Here is an 18,649-nt window from a genome sequence, read left to right on the forward strand (position 1 = left end):
AAGATTGGAGTCAGAGACTAGAGTCAAGCTGAGCGGCCATTTACCTCTCTTTGAATCAGAAGGACGTGTGTGCATAGCTGTTAAAAGAGCATTATTGGTTTGTGTCTGTGAATATGTCTCTCTTTATAAATATGTGTGTGTGTGAATGTGTATGTATATATATATATATATATATATATTAGGGCTGGGTATTGTTAGGAATTTCACAATTCGATTTGATTTCGATTCTTGAGGCTTCGATTCGATTCCATATTGATTTATTAGCTTCGATATCGATTCAATAATTAGTAAATACTCAAGTAATTAAGTACCTGAGTATATTTTTAAATAATGTGTGCAGTATTACCAATGCTTAAGAAAAAATTGACCCCAGCATGTTTCCAGTCATGGTTTATTTAGCTGAACAAACTGTACAATATTGTATATGTGTTGAATACAAACTACAACTGTAACAAACAGGTGCTTTATTAACACACATCTAAAGTGCATGTAACTGTAATAGAAAGTATATTTCTTTCTTCCTATACATTCAAGTTATAAAAGAAATGTAAACAGAAACACAAAATGTGCATAGGCCTACTCATAAAAAAATGCGCTTCGTGAGGCACACATGCACACATTTGCACACACACGCAAAGACTCTCTCTGTCGTGCGCGCGCTACGCGGTTTGGAGCTCGCGAGCTCTAGATTTCAAGAGATTTGAACTAATCTGCGTACATCAGGGAGCCGCCATAAATATGCGGGAGACTCCCGGAGACTTATTGTTGTTCTTATTATCATTTAGGGGGGCTTAGGAACATTTTGGGGTAGCTTCAGCCCCCCCTAAAATAGGCCTAGACGTCCCTGATTGGTGGTTCAGGCATGAACAGAGTGCAGCTACTGTCCGACATCTTGCTGTTTTGTCAAAGCGCGTCTTGTACAACGCTGAACACTCTCACTAGAGTGTTGCCCACAGCGCCGCCACTGGCCGGTGGGCTGAATCGATTCATAGAATTTGATGAATCGATATTGAATTGAGAAACAAATAATTGCAATGCATTGATGAATCGATATTTTTACCCAGCCCTAATATATATATATATATTAGTTTTATGCACTAAGTCAAATCTTTCTGATGATATTATTATTGGTTATTGAGTCAATAATAGGATGCTATTTTTTGTATTGTCTATTAATTTATTCAAGAATAATTAAAAATGCAATTCATACATGCAACTACTTGAATACACATCTTCTATGATGAGTGTCTTTTTATTTCTGAATTAAAATTATTTTTCATAGTTCAGATTGTAAAATGTCATGGGGTGCGACTCCCCAAAAACTTGATATTTATGTATTAATAATTCATGATATTTGTAAAAAGTACTTTTTACCTCGAAAAATATATTTAAAAACTTTTTGAAAATAATGATTTAGATTATTTTTAAAAGTCTGTCATTTTAAATAATTGTAAACAGAAGTTCTAAAAGCTCTTGTTTAGATGAGCTACTCATAAATGTTGAGTAAAGAACTGAACTTGTTTGTGCAGGGGATTCTGGGAAAGGTTGTACCATGCTGTAGGGCTTCATGAACCTGTGTCCTACCACAGCAAAAGGCCACAACTGTCACTCTCTTTTGTTACATTTGTTTATCCTGACAATGTTCTCTCCCCTCTCTCCCTTCTCTCTCTCAGCCCCAGGGTATCCCCGCTTTTCAGGGAGTCTAGCCCCCACCTTCCTGTCCATGAGCCCCCTCGATCACCATGGCAACAGCAGCGTACTCTATGGACAGCACCGTTTCTATGACACTCAGAAAGGTGAGTGAGGTTAAATTTCTCCTGTCAAGCAACAGTAAACAGTTTATGTAAAAGTATTTGTCTAATTTTCTTTCTTTCCTAAGATTTCTATCTACGAAGCCTCCCGTCGCAGCCCCACCTTCTCTCCACCAATCACAGCCTCCCACCATTATCTAGGACCGCTCTCGCCCACCCATTGGACTCCTGCAGTCGTGAGCGGGAACCTGGGAGCACAGCATCCCAGAAGAGCTCCAAAGAGACGGGTGTAGCAGAGCGAAGAGTAGCACCCGGAGGGAAAGAGAAAGAAAAGAGTAAACAAGAGTCCAAGCAGGATCGTCATCATCATGGTCCTCCCACCCTTCACCACCACCACCACCACCAGCACCATCCACAACACCACCCCCATGGCCTAGAAGAAAATTTTCGGCACAAAGATGATCCCAAGACACTTAGTTCCTGCCTGCTTAGCACCAAGACCCAGAATGGCTCTGATCCAGGGGCCACAACCAGGGGCTCCCTGCCCAGTTGTGTGGGGCCGGGGGCCTCAGGTCTGGGGACTGGCCGGCAGACCAGCGGAGATGGTCATTGTTGCAAGGAGGGAGTCAGTGGAGAGATGCGAATTAGTGAGCAGCCCTCAGACTGTCTTCGCCACAGTGCCATGTTGGGCCATGCCCACCCAGTGCCCTACTCCATGCCTCCTCACCTGGGCCTAGGGTCTGCCGTGGGAGCATCCTGGCTACACCCAACTCATCCGCACCATCATCATCCTCATCATCCCCACCCAGATCTATTCTGCCCACCACCCCCTGCTCCACTAACCATGCCCAATGCTCAGGAAAAGAGCCTTGGCAGGGACTCTGAGGTGACAGGGCCTACGTTTGTGCCCTCTGTGGGACCACTGAGAGACAAAACCAGTGGACCATTCCAGCTAGGAAACACTCACTGTCGAGGTGTGGGAGGTGGGATGGTCGGGGGTGGTGCAGGGAAAGAAATGAAAACTCCTGAGAGGAGTAGCAGTGGAAGTCGAGCAGCTACCCTACTGCCTCCTCCGAGTAGCTGCCAAAGAAAATCTTCCCAGCAGCAACACACATATGGCAAAGCAGACAAGAGCCCAGACTGGCCCCCGGGCCCCCATTCACGCACAAACGAGGTTCAGCACAGTCAGAATCAGCATCCCCACTCGGCTCGTTCATGTAATTTGGACAGCACTGAGGAATCTGATGCCTTCCGTCCCTCTCTGCCACAGGGGACGAAGGGTGGCCACCAAGCGAAGAGTAGCATTTATGCCAGCACTCCACCTTTCCGGGACTGTACCCACTCAGGTCAGTCGAACAGGGCTTCGTCTGAAGGTAAAGGTGCAACAGAGCTTGAGTGTAATCTTCAGAGGAACAGTCAGAGAGTTGCACGGATACGTCATCAGCAGCACAGTAACAGGGCTAGCACTGGTGGACAGGGTCCAGAGTTGGAGCATAGCAACAGCGCACAAGACAAGAGGAAGATGGACTTGGAGTCCAAGTCGCAGGGACACAGCGGGCATCATACCGCCAATCATCCCTCCTGGGAGGTGCAAGGACACCCGGCTCGGCTGGATGAAGAACCGCACAAGGCTTACAGCTCTCTGGGCGCTGTTTCCCAGACTTCACGTGGGGACCAAGGGCCTCTTCCCCCTTCAACCACCCCGCAGGAGGCCACACTGGGCCACCAGGGATCTGAAAGCAATGCCATGAGTAGTCTAATGAAGTACAGCAGCCAGCAACCACTGCTGTTCTCTCAGAAGAGCCCATTTGGTGGCCTGGGCTGCATCAAGCAGGGGGCAGTAACTGGGGAGAGGAGTGAGAGGAACGACAAAAGTGGAAGCGGAGCGCGCAGTGCTCTACAGGAGGCAAATCAGACCCTGCCCCCCAGGAGAGCCTCATCGTCCGGGGAGAACGCGCGTTTGGAGCGCGCGGGCAAGGACTCAGGGGAAGCTCAGGGGGAGGGAGAGGTGCGACAGCCCCCTGTAGGGATAGCAGTGGCCGTTGCCAGGCAGAGAGAGCCCCTGTGCCGCCTGCCAGACGGGCATCCCACCCACAGCCACCATAGCAGAGTGATACCCAGCATGAAGGGTAAGCGACTCGATAGGAGGTCTGGTGTGTGTGTGCTCTAACAAGCTATATGTATAATTAACTGGATGTGCTTGATGAACTTTTGTAAACTTCTCATGCAAAAAGATTAAGATTAAAGGAATGGTCATAAATAAGATTTTTTGGTTGTTAATCCAAACTACTTGTCATCCAATGATATTTTGTAGGTGTAACCTTGCCAGATTGTGTTTTTTAGGTGTTACGGTGACTGCCAAATTGCTCTTAAATCTTCATTAGGACACAGTGTACAATATTCTCATATAAACACATGCCAAGATCTTACAAATGTAGGATGACAATTAGCAGCCACCTGTTAAAAATGCTGAATATCTATTACCCAGTTGCAACACCTTGGCTGTGTCGGATATCTGAAAATGCTACTTTTATACACAGTATAAAGAGATAAAAAGACAGCAAGAGATGAATGCAATAAATGTATTTTTCGGTGCCTGTGATATCCCACTATCTGTACCTGTACCTCTGATTTGGCATTTGATTGAAATAATATAAATGTTGTCTAAACAAGTGAAATTACTAAATAAATCATTAAAGGCAAATTGGTTTTAAAATATACATAATGGTATATATCACATTATGGTGCTTCAGAAGGTGGTTTTAAATCAGTTTTAAAGGTTTCTTTGAGTCAATTACTAACAATTAGGCAGGTTGTTGCCTTTGGTTTCAGACACAGCCACTGAGACTTTTGCCACAGGATGGTCTTATGTTTTTGATCTGTGGTGGGAGCTCAGATTATGGTGCTGAACTGTTCTGTGTTAGGTGTTGGACGCCCAATGTACCCGCTGGAGCAGGAGATGGATGAAGACAGGAAAAGAATCTGTGAGGAACAGCTTGGACTGCCCCCATTCGACAGAGACCGAGAACTCCTCCTCAGGTATGGCTTTTAGTCATATGATGTTTCCAAAGATCAACCTGCAGAGTCAGCATGCTACAGTGTAGTTTTCCTGCCTAAGAGAGTAACATTGTGCCATTTTGATGGCCTCCCCTCAGGGAAAACAAAGACAGAGTTGAGTTTGCCAGGATCCACCCCTCCAGTAGTTGCCATGGAGATTTGACCTCACACCTTATTGTGCCAGGCGGTAGCCAATTAGGCACTGAGCCATCTGCTCACGCCCACCCCGCCCATCATCACTGGATGCCTCGGACAGGAAGTCCCTCCCTCTGGATGGGTCACTCTTATGGTGAGCAAATGCCATCTGTTTTTACTGTTTTGATGATATTAGATTACAATATACTTCATGGTCTTGTTGAATTTCTGAATGTGTTGTTTAATTAGTTTTACCCTACTAAATAATCAATGAATTGCCCATTAGTATTGAAACTTAAGCCAAAATCTTTCATCATTAAGCAGTTTTCCATGTCTGTTCAGGTCTCAGTCATGCAGCATTGCACCAGAACTTGACCCCAGGCTTCTCTGCAACCATGCCTAGTCCATTGCAGCCAGTCTTGCCCCTGCCTCAGGACCCCTCCGCTGCCCTAGTGGTATTGCCTACCGAGCCAGCAGCCCACCCTGCCACTCATCACCTTGGTAAATTTCCTAAAATTATTGATATTTTAATTATCCCAGGAATTGCGCTTTTCTAGCAACAATGCCAGTAGGTTAGAATTTAAAGTGTATGGAGGTTATTCAGTTCCACATGTATTCAAAGATCATGCAAATGAAGAAAAGCTAAAATATTTTTAATTGTTTGTACAGTTTTTTTTAATTTATGTATAAACTATTTTAGACTTGTTGTGAATAGTCCTTAAATAGATAAATGACCCAAAAATGACTCTCACCTTGTTCCAAGCCCGTGTGACTGACTTTCATGGAACACAAAAGCTGATTTTTTAAGAATCATCACACAGCTTTTTTTCCTTCATCCAATGATCAAATAATAACTAGAAATAAACAGAAATTTTGTTTGGGTGAACTTTTCCTTTAACAGCAAGACAGTTACAGCAATTTAATACTTGATCAGTCTGTCCACTCGTTTTGTTCCAGAATTTTACACTGAATGCCTTCCCCTTGGGTCTAATGTCCCTTCCCCCTCTGCACAGTTCTATCTCATCCCCTTCTGCCCCTGTATCATTCTGTAATCATTATTGTGAAACGCTTCACTAAGCCAAGCAGGCATTTACAGCACATTGTAGTATGGACTTAATGGGAACAGTTTCACAAGCGGCCCTAATGCACACTCTGAATGCGCAAAGTGGAATTATTCAAACTGTTTAAACAAATTATCATTTCAAGTAGATAGCTTGCGTATTTGACTTTGAGTGTGTGTGGGGGGAAGGGGGGCGTATGCATAGATAAGCGTGTGCGAGTGAGAGAAATGGAGATCTAAAGTCACTGTGTGGGTGTACGTTTCAGGGTCTGTTAGTTTAGATTAAATTTGTATGAATACGTTGTTCACAAAGCAGCAGAATTGGCCCAGGTGGGCTTTTAGGAGTTTGTCTCCTTTGTGTCAATGTGTGGAATCTGAGAAAGTGAGGGGTACAGGGAAAAATAACAATTTAGGGATCAAAATGTTTTTTTCATTTTTGCACAGCGTAAGATGATTTTACTACTATATACTAAGTATATATATATATATATATATATATATATATATATATATATATATCAGTTTTTGGCCAACATTATTTTAAAAAATGTATTGGAATTGGTCAGTATCAAATATTTCATTTTGCTTGCTTCTATTTGTTTACCTTCAGACTACCTTTGCCGTCATCTAATGCTCACTTTTACAAAGTTTACCTTTAAAAGCATTAATAATTTAATAACACTGTTAAATGTAATCTTCAGCAAATCTCAGAATGAATATTAATTATTCATACTGTATGCTAAAATAGTTAATATACTCAATTCACTTGTAGCATTTGAAATTACTGATTTATTGGTAAACAGCAATAACATGAAAATAATTATTGGCTTATCGGTATCACATAGAATTTTAATAACAACACGTCCCTACTCTACCTGAACACTGAGTTACTTTAAACTAATGCAACATTTAGGATCAGCTCATGCCAGCAGTTTGTGCCGTTTTCTGGAACAGCATGCTGCATGAGCAAAGTTAGAATATGGTATACTTAGTATTGCACTGTGTTTTGTCATGCCATGCTGTGTTTGGCTGTGTTATCGTGTCTGCACAGTTCTGGCATTGTGCTTTGATTTGTTGTGCATCTCTGTATGTCTTTTCGCCCTATTATCCTGTGCCTTGCTATGCGGCGCATCATTTCGTGGCTTTTTGCTGTATTGTGCTGTGCTCTGCTGTCCTGTGTTGTGCGCCTCTGTTCGGCATTCCTCCTCCCCACACTGGCTGTGAAATTTAATTAGCTCTCTGCTCCTTAGCGTCACACTCCCCTTTCCGCAACAAAGAAGGGAAGTGCATCCATTGGATCCCTCCCTAGGGAAACATAACCCTGTCCCAGTAATCTTTCCCAAACAAAGGTCCGGAGAATATGCAGCATGCAAAACCGAATGGCTGAAAGAAAAACATATTGTGTTGAAATTTCTGTGGGCTGAGGCTCAAGGCTGAGACTAAGTGCTTTGCACAGCTGCGCTTCATCCCTCTACACTCTCTCCCTCACTCTCCCCCTTCCTCCGTCCTTCCTATCTCATCAGCTTGTTACAGAAATGACCGACTCCTTTCAAATTTCCTGTTCGCTTGGCGATTAAACAGCACAAAAGTGCATCTGTGAAATGCCTAGTCACATGTAGGCAGACTTTGACTTTGTTGCATTAAGTCTGGTCCACATTTCAGCGTGTCTAGTTAAATGTATAATTCATACAAAAATGTCAAATCTGGCATCCTTTCCTCATGCTCATAAAAAAAATATCTATATATATTGAAGAACTATTTTTGTCCATATAATGAAAGTCAATGAGGTTTTTCATTGTATTTAAAAATTTTTTTTATTGTATTGTTGCACAAAAGACAGTAATGGCGGTTTGGAACAATATGAGGGTGAGTAAATGACAGAATGTTCATTTTTGGGCGAACTATCCCTTTAACTTGATATTAAGCTCCAAGATTTGATTCACTAACCTGGCAAACTTGATCAAATCCAGTGATTTATTTCATCCCCGCTCATTGTATCAACGCAGTATCTTGTAAACATAACTTTGTTTCCAGTTATTTAGCGTCAGTCAGTCATATTGCAACTGGCTATTTTAGATGGCACTTGCCGTTTTTGCATTCAGTATGCATCAGGTGGCCAGTGGGTGCTGCCTTGTGAGGCCGAGACAACGGGTGACCTTAATGCTTCCATGTCTGTCTCCTTTCCTCAAGAGTTTGTCTCTGGATATAACATCTGTGCTCCTTTTTAAGGCCAACACCATTCACCTAGCCCTCATTACAGGCATAATAACCCAACCCAAGCTTTTGTGAATGAGTGAGCCATTTGGGAGTAGACCCTTCTTGCCCGCTCTCAGCAGGCTGTCAGGAAGATCTTGTCAGAGGAGCCACATTCATGTGACAGTTTGAGACAGCAGCGCTGAATCGTCTTGACTGGCACTGCGGTATGCGATAGCCAGAGATCAGGCAAGTGTGGCTGGTGCGCTCACTGGTGACCGTCGTTTTGCGTTAATCCGCTGTGGTATGGCCAGGCTAACGGTGAGTGCAAGGGACAGACGATGTAAAAAGGAAGCAGTTTGCTTTCTCTCTCTGCCCACGGATTGAGTGCGTTACATGATTAGGAAAGAGATGTGGAAATGTGAGGGGATTTTTTCCCTGGGGACGGAGGATGATTTTTGGAAAGAAAAAAAAAGAGTAGAAGAAAAGAGGGACGGAAAAGGAGTGGAATCATATAGCCGTAAATCAATAGGCCTTCAGAGTGATAACTGAGACTTGCCTTGAGGCAAAAAGAAAAACCTTTGTTCATTCTTTTCTCATTCCTTTCTCTTTCTCTCTCTCTCACTCTCTGTAGATGTAATGGAGCAGCAGGGACTGTGGCCCCCTGTTTACGGAGCCCGAGGGCCCGCCTCACACATGCAGCATCCCGCTGTCTATTCCCGCAGCCAGTTTCTACGGCAACAGGAACTCTATGCGCTGCAGCAACATCAGCACCAGCAGCACCGAGCGGCACAGGCAATGGAGTTGGTGCACAGACACAGTCACTCACAGGTAACACATGAAGGAGACGGCACACATACATATGGGTAGCCACGTTTCCTCGTACCACTCAAGGTGATTTCCCAACAGCTATTTCTCTACTGAAGCCCCGCGTATTTCAGCAGGCCTACCCGGGGCGCCCGAGGTTATGAAAAGTCTGCCATTCCTGCTCTCAGAAATTTATTGCAGTTATAGTCAAAGAACGGCCAGCTTTCATTTTCAAAGTGCATTTAAATGTTGGAAGTTTTGAAAGAGTGGGATTCTTCTCAGGAACAGGGCAGGATTCAGGCCTTTATCTGGCTGCTTTTGTACAAAGAAGCAGAGCCGAATGCAAGTGAACAGTGGATCATTAGCACCCATTGTACTGCGTCCCTGGTGCGTGTCGTTATGCATGAAACCTGAGGTGACTGAATCATATCTTGCTCCATGTCAGCATCCCTTTTCCACTATAAATGCATTTTAGTTGTGATAATACTGGAAATAATGTTGCTCTAGTGCTCTGTGTTATAAAGTCTCTGAAGCCTGTTTGTAATTCTTCTGTTTCTGCAGAGGAAACCTGAGGATCCCCCCATCGATCTGGTTGAAGAATCGTCTGAGCTCCGCACGCCTAAGCACACAAAGCTTTTCTCCGTTGGACCCTCCGCTAAACCTCCCCCCTCCTCCTCGTCCCCAGGGGGCTGCGCCTCTCGTCTTTCGCCCTGTTGTCGCTCACCCGCCCCGCGGTCCCATCTCAAGAGTACGCCCTGCACACCCTGCCCTGAGCCCAGCCCGGCCGTGGCTGCCCCTTGTTCCCCTTCACTCAGCCCCCACACCACCCCCCACCACCTGCCAAAACCCGCAGAGTCCCAGGACAAGAGGGGTGAGGGCCAGCCGCCACAGGACTACCCTCAGTCACTGGAGCCTGGTGAGTGGAAAATGGCAGCATTCATGTCTGTTATTTCAATAGGATGTTTATTCAGTGAATGTATTTAGTGTACTTACAGAAACAAACATGCATTGTATGGGTTTACCTGTAGATGGGTGCTATTGTGAACATAAGTGGCAGGGGTTTAGTAATAATATGAAAAGTGTGAGGACTCATTATATACATTGTAAGCTTGGCTCGTTAATATTAATTAGGTCTCATAATGTTTGCACAACTTGTTTACTTAAAGGCAGATGCTAGAAAGTTAGCGAGTAAGAACCAATGAGGCTCATTCTCGGGTGTTACGCAGCAACCAATGAGGTTTTTTCTCGCGTGTCAAGCAAGTACGGTCGAGCTTCTGTTTATGTTTGCTGATATCATTGGTTTCATATATACTATTGGCTGATATAAGCAATTTATAATAGACAAATGATCAAGAGACCCCCCTTTATTTCTAATTGCCATGGCTAAAAGAAATAGCTTTTCCATGGTACAGGTTATATTTTCCAAAATTAACAAATCACACAGAAATAAGAGTCTAGTCTGAAAGAAGGGTAACAGAATAAAGCGTAGAATAAAAGCTAAAATCCTTCCTATCCCAATGCCCTCATATTTGAGTAAAAAAAACACAGCAACTAGAGGAAAGAGACTGGAACATTTCATTTAATTCTCAAGGTTAGGGTTTTGCCATTGCGCCTGGCTCCGCAAACCCCTGGGGTAGAGGTAGTGAAGGAGAGAAGGATAAAAAGAAGAGGAGAGATGGCATAGTAGAAAAAAAGACTGCGACCACAGGGATGATCAAGAGAAGAGAGAGATATTTCGCTGCAGATAAGATACACATAGCCTTTGAAAGACTTGTTGCCCTTTGATTACTGCAGACAATCTGCCTGTTAATATGAATGGAAGTATAAGCGCTGACTTTTCACTTTGTGTTTGTGTCTTTGCACCATTGTATCCATTTCTGACACATTCGTATGTGCAAGAAAGCATAGACTCCATGGAGAGCAGCTAGCCATACAGAGTAGGTATGAGTGAGATAGACAGAAAACAGTAGGGAGGTCAGTGAGACCAGCAGACAGGGTCTCTCTTCTCTTATCCTTCAGAGGTCCTTGAGTGCTGGCTGGCGGAGGGATACGCATTCATCTGGCGGATGTATACCATCAATAACACAGCGCTGAGGTGACAGGGCTGGCTGTGCAATCACACCCAGACACCATGCTGTCATCAATATACCCGGCTATGCTGCAGATCTCATATAGAGACACACACATACACATTCACTTTTTCATGCACGCAGCATTCTCTGCACAATCGTTTTCACTCACGTGGCGGACGAGACGAATACACACTCTCACTTAAAGACTAATTTATACTCAAACATTCCTCTGTGCACTCTTTCTTTCTCTCGCACACACTACATCCATAACAACTTGAACATAATTCAATATTCATGGAAAATTCGCTCATGCCTGTGCCATAGCCTTTATGGCGCCGGCTCCATTATGTGTGTGAGTTATACTAGATAAACGCAACGAATGGTACACACTGTCGCTAATGCTTCTGTATACAGCATATATATCATCCCTCTCTGCACTTCAGCGGCAGGGGGCTGTGCCCCTTAACTGACAAGGTCATATTGTGATGTGTATTACAAATGAATGGTAATGGGTTGCTGGATCACTGTGCGCTGAAGTGTGTTTCAGGAGCAGTTAAATCTTTATGCTTGTAATAGAGTGACTTCAAACAAGGTTGAGGAGCCCAAACTAACATCAGTGTTCATGGAAACACTCAATCAGTTTTATTCCCATTTTTTCCTTCAGATCTCCCTCCTGGCTACACTTACCCCGCCATAGCCATGGGTTACAAGGGTGGCCCCTCCCCTCAAGAAGTCCAATTGGCTGAGCATGCCGACTTGGAGGCGGAGCAAGCGGAACCTGCAGAACCTGCACCTCAGCCCCACCCCCTTTCTCCGAAAGAGGAGGAGCCTGTTTGCCACACTAGTGTTGGTTCTCCTTCTAGAATGCCCCAGGAAGTAGACGATGTAGTGGAGGAGGGTGAAGTGACAGACAGACAGGTGGATGAAGGACAGGTGGATGCCACTCTCTCACAAACTTCCCTTTGCCCCATTACCGAGTCTACAGTAGCGGACTCCCATTCGGACCGGACAACCATGATCCCCAATAGCCAGACTAGTGAAATGGACAGTCCAGCGCCAGCTGAAGACAACAAGACGCAAGATGAGGAGCTACAAGACCCTATCCAGATTTCTGTGACGACCACCCAGGATTCACAGTCTGTGGAACCTACTGAGCACGACCCAGAAAGGGTTGCTGAGGATGAGTGCGCGTCACCAACTGACTCACCCTCACCAGCTTTTCCCCCTTGTCCTGTGCCCTCTGCCCTGGGGAATCAGTACCCTGGGAGCTGCATTTGGAGCCTGGAGCTGCTCATCGCAGCAGCACTGTGTGCCACACGAGATGCCCGTATGACGGCTCCTGTACCTGTGTCTGGGAATGCACTGGCCCCTAATTATGGCATAGAGTTACTAAGTGAACTGGCAGAGCTGGAACGATCCCAACAGCAGAGCAACAGCATGGGAGAGAATGGAGGTAAGGACGAACGTACGCATGTGTCCCACAATATTCAGATTACCAGTTGATCAGTTTGAGTTTTTCAATGGTAGATTCGTAAATTCTTACTCCGTTTTCATTGTGTGTGCAAAATTTACAATTTTCAGGGGAGTCAGCTTTTGCAAAAGATTTTTTTACAGGATTTTTGCTTGCAAAATTGAGGTTCATGAATGAGATGAAACCCTAAAAACTCCCTAGAGGAATTATTTTATAAAAGAACAAAAAGCAAACAATTTCTGTTTGTGAGTGTTACGAACGTCTAATCAAATACTCGTTAAAAGGGGTAAGCAACATAAAAAAGACACATGAAGCGAGGTGCAGTCCATCCAACAATGTTTATTATGGACCAAAAATAACAAATGCGCAATAATTCACATATCCTGAAATTCACACAAAGGAAGAAAAAAATACGAATGAAATAAACATTCAAATTTACCATACCAACTTTACAACAAACTTCACTCTTAAAGCAAGGAGTCAACAGATTAGATCATTAGATCAACAACACAACAAAAAGAACACAAGAAAATTAACTTGTATCCAGATAGTCACAAGACACAAAAACAACCACATGAGGCTTCGGCCGTAACAGTGAGCATCTAATTACTGCTGTTGTGCAAGATCCTTTTCCTGTGGTAGCTGTGTTTAATACCTAAAACATAGTGTGCCATTGTGATATCATGTTCAAACTAATCAAGAGACTTAAAGTTGCGATGTAACAGAAGTAGCGACAGATCTTTTCTTCTGTATTGTGACGTATATCTGAATGAAACAGATTATTGAAAAAAAAATGTAGGACTTGGATATATCTATCAATTGTTGATTAGATGGAGGCAGATCTGAATGTGAGCTTGCAGTCGATAAGCAGACTAAATGATTGAAGAGGTCACCATAGAGAAGCCTGTCGTTTCACTGAAAGATCGAGTTATGACGTTTTCACTAAAAATGACACATATGCAAAAATGAAATACATGCAAGGATGAATCATTCACTATTAGGTAACTAAAATGCATTTAAAAAACAGGTATAGGGTGAATATTAATTTCATGCCGAATTGCTATGCTAAGCTGGTTGACTTAACAGTTTGATTGCTAACTTTTGTGTCTATTGAAACGTGTTCAAAAACATCCAAAAGCCATAGATGACACTGATGATTATGTAAATCGAAAACGTTTTGTCTTTGCATTTAACCTCTAAAATATTTTTTAAAGAAATCCTCTACAATTATGTGTGCGAGCTCCTCTCCTTGTTGAACTTGGACTATTGAAATGTGTTAAAATATACTTGCACCTAAAAGAGAACTTTTAAGTACGTACTTACAAGTAATTTTAAGATCTCATTTGGTTACTCCCAATGTACACCATCACCACATCAACTCCCCCAGTTTCAGAAGACTGTCTTGTAACATTTCCAGCACCAACAGGTTTACAAAAGGTAGTTAAAAAGCCAGAGAAATGTCCGTTTTGTTCTTTCTTATCACAATAGAAAGCACGCCCAATCACACACAATTTAATTCCTCATCAGTGATTTGCATGAGTGGTCTTGTAGCGCTGTGATACAAGCGGCAGGGGAAGACCACGACAGAGGCTTTCTTTTTTTTCCTCTCCTCACAAAAATAGGTGCAAAAAATAGGGTTTTCAGCTCAGCCAGATCTCCAGGCTTTGTGTGAAGGAAAGATAACAAAGCCCCCCCCATTGCGCCATCCCGACAATACGGTGCAGAGACACACCGAAATACACACAAACACTAACTCTCAGCTGACCGTACAGCTTTCCACTTTCATAGGAACCCACACACACACTTGCTCACTCAACTGTGCACTAGCTCGCACTCCTGCCTTCTTTTCCTGCCTACAGATCAAATGCTCCCCCATCTTTTGGGGTTCAGCACTTCCTGTGGGAGAGACTAAGACGGAGCGGTGAGGAGGGGGCCGTGTTTTTAAAGGGCTTTAGCCTGTCTTAAAAGGCAGCTCTAATGATAGCTCGTTCCCCCCGGGTCCGCCGGATTGGACTGTGTCCACTCACTCATCCTGAGGGACGGCTCCCCTGCCCCTGCTCCTCAAACCTGTTTGATCACTTTTATAAGCCTCATTTTAGATGGAAAAAAGCCTCTGTGCTTTCCCACAGCTCTTCGAGTCCCACAGTGCGAAGTTGATGAAATAGTAAAAACAGCTGATCTTTTTCCTCTCAGGACGCCGCCGTTTTTGTCGGCTAATTAGGCCTCATTGTTGTGAGCGCTGTTTTAAAGGCTTGTTGCTTTTCCAGGGACCGTTTAGAGTCTCCCTGCCAAAGGATGTTTTTATTTACGCCAGCATCCTCTAGCAGCTGAGAAATCCCCAACTCTCACGCCGCTCAGGAAAAAAATTCTAACCACATTTGGCGCTGTGCATCGTTTTAGCTGTTTGTGTGTGTGCGTTTTCTGCCCGTATTAAAACAGGAATGTAATCTGCTGTGTAATTCTTGTCTAAGCAAGCTGCACTAAAGGGACTAATAAGAGAATATGATGAAGCTCTTTGCAGTGGGGAAGAAGTCATCAATAAACACGCCCGCCTCTGAATTATTAAAGAACTGGAGGTGAGGCGGCCGCGCGGGCTGTCAGGAACCAGTCTCTCGCCAGCTAAAGATTTCATATGCGATTGGGTTTACTCTTCAGTGATTTACCGATTTGATTTCAAGCGTCCTTATCTATGGCAGACGTCTCAGGTGCTCCGCTAACATTCCTTGCGGTGTTATGGGCATTGTGAAGTACGGACAATAACGTGTGATAAAATTATATAGATTTTGAGAGGTTCTTTGAAGTATTGTTGGTAGTTGTTATTGATTGGTTAGTGATATCACAGCGTTACCCCCCCCACCCCACCGATGTCTAGGCTAAATGCTCTCAGAGAGCATTATCTGTCTTTTTCCTACCGTCTCTCATTCTCATTTCTTTTTTGGGGCTCAGCTTTTCCATCCCCCTCATACGTCTTGCATTCATTTCATCACTCTATCCATGTGCCGTTCCATGGCTCTGGTCCCCACCGGTTTCATTACGGTAGGGCGATGGGCATCGATTTCAAAAAGACCACCACAGGGCTAAAAGTGGCACAATGATTTCAGCCAGGTGGGAAACCAAAGACCCTTCCACACCGCCATAATCCAGTCTTCCTCATCTTGTATTTCATTCTTTTTTCCTTTCTGTTCACTTTTCTCTCTCACTTTGCGTTTCGGCTGAGAGATTTCCTTCATGCGGCTATAATTCTTTTAAAGCCTGTACAACTTGTCGTTCACATTTCTCCCTCCTCTCCCTCCTCTCCCTCCCTTTTGAGGCAAATCTCACAGAATGTGTCAAGAACATGTCCATTTCATATTTCACCCCAAACAAAAGTAGAAATGTATTATTTTATATATGTTATATAACATTTTCCATGATGATTAAGAACATTTTCCAATCCAGTTCTCATTACTGTAATGCTTAAATGTATTATTATTATAAATGAAGTATTTAAATTAGTAATTCAGTATACAGGAAAATGTAGAAAATTATGTGAAATTTAAAGTATTCACATTTTATTAGCAAATTAAGCCTATTTTTAGAACCATTAAGATTTCTTTAAATATATTTTGACATGACCGTTAAGAAAATGTTCTGCCCCAGTTCCATTTATTGTAATGCTAAGAATTGTATTATTTTATTATTAATATAAATTGTACAGCATTTATTCAATATGTAAAGTATTAAATCCATATAAATTAAAGAAATACTACCATGATGATTACAGTCATTTCAAGATCTCAAGACGCCTGACCTAATGATCTTTAAAATAGGCTTAATTTTTTTAAATATAAAAATCTCTTTTTATATTTTTTTATTTTGTGGTAAATGTGATAGGACATTTTTGTGTGATTTACAGTTTCACCACCCTCTTCTCCTGTCCTCTCCTCTGGTTTTGATCTCCTGCTCTCTGCCCTCTGCGCGCAGGTCTGCTCGTGCACTGTGCTTTTCCCCTCGGAGGAGAAAATTGGATTCTTTCCATGTTAGTAATGAGGGGATGTTTGCGAATAAATAGATAGCTCAATAAACACTTTACTTCTTATTGCCTCTCTCCCCTCCCTCTTACCCCCCTTGTTCAGTCTCTCTCCTCGCCGATCTCATACTGTGCCCCTGCCTTGCAGTGACGCAACAGAATAGCGAGCTGTGGATGCCCGCTAACACAGACAGAGACGCTCACACATACACACTAATGCAGTTTTTGCAGTATCCCCAAGCCAGCTTTGGCTGTCATGAATATTCAAGCCTCATTGGCTGAGTGGAGACTGAGCATGTGGCCTGCCCTAATGACAGTGATAAATGTTGAGAATTCGCCCTTCTTCATCTCTCTCTCTCCCCCCCTCTCTCTCTCTTTCTCTCTGTAACATGGCTCCTGGCATCTAAGCCTCATGTACAGAGATAAGCTCTCTGGTTAATAGCTATCATCATTGCTCATTCAGCCTCTGAAAGCACAAAGTGCTGTCAGGAAACAGCGGCGTGCTTAGAGGCGGCTTTGTACCGTTTGAGGCTTTCCTCTTTCTCGCTCTCTCTCTCTTCCACTCTCTTTTTATTTTTGCTCCTTCACAGTTTTTTTTTCTGCTTGCATCTACTGGGACAGACTGGATGTCTGTTTTGCTAGGTCACCTTTGTATATACATGGAGAGACAGAGGCCTCAGTTTACACATGGCATTTACATCTGTATCAAGTGATTCCCACCAAATACGCATGTAAACAGGGTTCATAACATTTGAAAAGGGTCAGAAAACATGTGACCACATCTTGATGCATCCAAGACAACGATGAAGACTAATTGATTAAAGGGATAGATCAGCCAAAAATGAACGTTCTGTCATCATTTACTCGCCCTCATGACATTTCTTCTTCTGTGGAACACAAAGGAAGTTATTTAAAAAAAAAAATTTCATCCAGTGGTTTGGTTACCAACATTCTTCAAAATATCTTTTGTGTTCCGCAAAAGAAAGAAAGTCATCCAAGTTTGGAATGATGACAGAATTTAAATTTTTGTGTGAACTATTCCTTTAATCATTGTGCTTTGGGTTTTGAACTTTGCCCTCAAATTAACTTCAAATTTGATCTTAATCTCGTTTAATACATCTGAACCAGCTAATCAAGGTCTTCAGGATTATGAGAAACTTCCAGCCAGGCTTGTTGGAGCAAGACTCTGCAGGAAGTTGGCCTTCCAAGAATAGGATTGGACTCCCCTGCCCTAGGCAGATGTCTTTCTGTATCTTCCTCATTTCTATCATTGTGATATAAGATCAGATAATGGGATTTCTCCTTTAATCTCTTTATTTCTTCTCATTTTGTGCAGAAGAAGACATGTTGACCTTTGACCTTCAAAGTTTGGCAACCTTAGCTACCGCCCGGGCTTTGGAGCTGGTCCCGTCCCTTCCAGCAGACTCAGCCCCACCCCTCCGCAGAATCCTCAATCTGCGCAGGAAGTGTAGGTGGACGCCACGGCCTGAACCGGTACACGTGACTCATGTTCATTTATTTACATTTGCTTGTTTGTACATTGTTTAGACTATAGTCAGCAGTTGCACTCCTGTAATAAATTAAATGAAAATTTGTTTTTGAATGAAAATCTTTCCTTCAAATGTAGCTCTCAAATCTTATTAGCGCTTTTGCATATTCTAATTTGTTGAATTAAACACATGATGTCTAATCTCGTAATGCTTGCAGTCAGGGCTGCACGATTAATTTAAATAAAACTAATATGGCTGTGTGCAATTATCAAATCACAAAGATTGAATTAAATATTATGCGCTGCACGTTTCAGAGCGATGTGCAGCACTGTGTTGCGGCGTTTTCGGTGTCTCATAATGGCTCTGTTCACAGTAAATGCTGCTCCACATGAACTCTAACATTCCAAGTACTATGGATGCAACATTCACCATCTTCCCAAACTTGCAATTAAAGCATTATAAAAAGAGCAAAAGAGAAGCTTTAAGGGGCCCCTTCGATTTTCTGCCACAATTAATTAAAGCTTGAATGATAATTATTATTATTTTATAGTCATATTGATATATAATAGCAACATTTTTGGCAAAACTTGTGCAGCTCTGCACA

General features: G+C 43.1%; 1 protein-coding gene across 4 annotated transcripts in view; it reads left to right on the top strand.

Moving 5' to 3' along the window:
* bahcc1b (BAH domain and coiled-coil containing 1b) overlaps window positions 1–18,649 on the top strand; it is a 106,649-nt gene that overhangs the window by 66,894 nt on the left and 21,106 nt on the right. For all 4 annotated transcript variants that reach the window (XM_077200466.1, XM_077200464.1, XM_077200463.1 and 1 more), the window contains exons 4-12: window positions 1,674–1,796; window positions 1,880–3,880; window positions 4,676–4,790; window positions 4,907–5,097; window positions 5,286–5,444; window positions 8,831–9,027; window positions 9,565–9,919; window positions 11,740–12,528; window positions 17,892–18,049. In XM_077200466.1, the coding sequence (XP_077056581.1) occupies window positions 1,674–1,796; window positions 1,880–3,880; window positions 4,676–4,790; window positions 4,907–5,097; window positions 5,286–5,444; window positions 8,831–9,027; window positions 9,565–9,919; window positions 11,740–12,528; window positions 17,892–18,049 (4,088 nt within the window). The remainder of the gene's footprint in view (window positions 1–1,673; window positions 1,797–1,879; window positions 3,881–4,675; window positions 4,791–4,906; window positions 5,098–5,285; window positions 5,445–8,830; window positions 9,028–9,564; window positions 9,920–11,739; window positions 12,529–17,891; window positions 18,050–18,649) is intronic.

Source organism: Siphateles boraxobius, unplaced genomic scaffold (assembly GCF_051911475.1).
Source record: "Siphateles boraxobius isolate OS27281-9 unplaced genomic scaffold, OSU_SipBor_1 46, whole genome shotgun sequence".
Taxonomy (NCBI): Eukaryota; Metazoa; Chordata; class Actinopteri; order Cypriniformes; family Leuciscidae; genus Siphateles; species Siphateles boraxobius.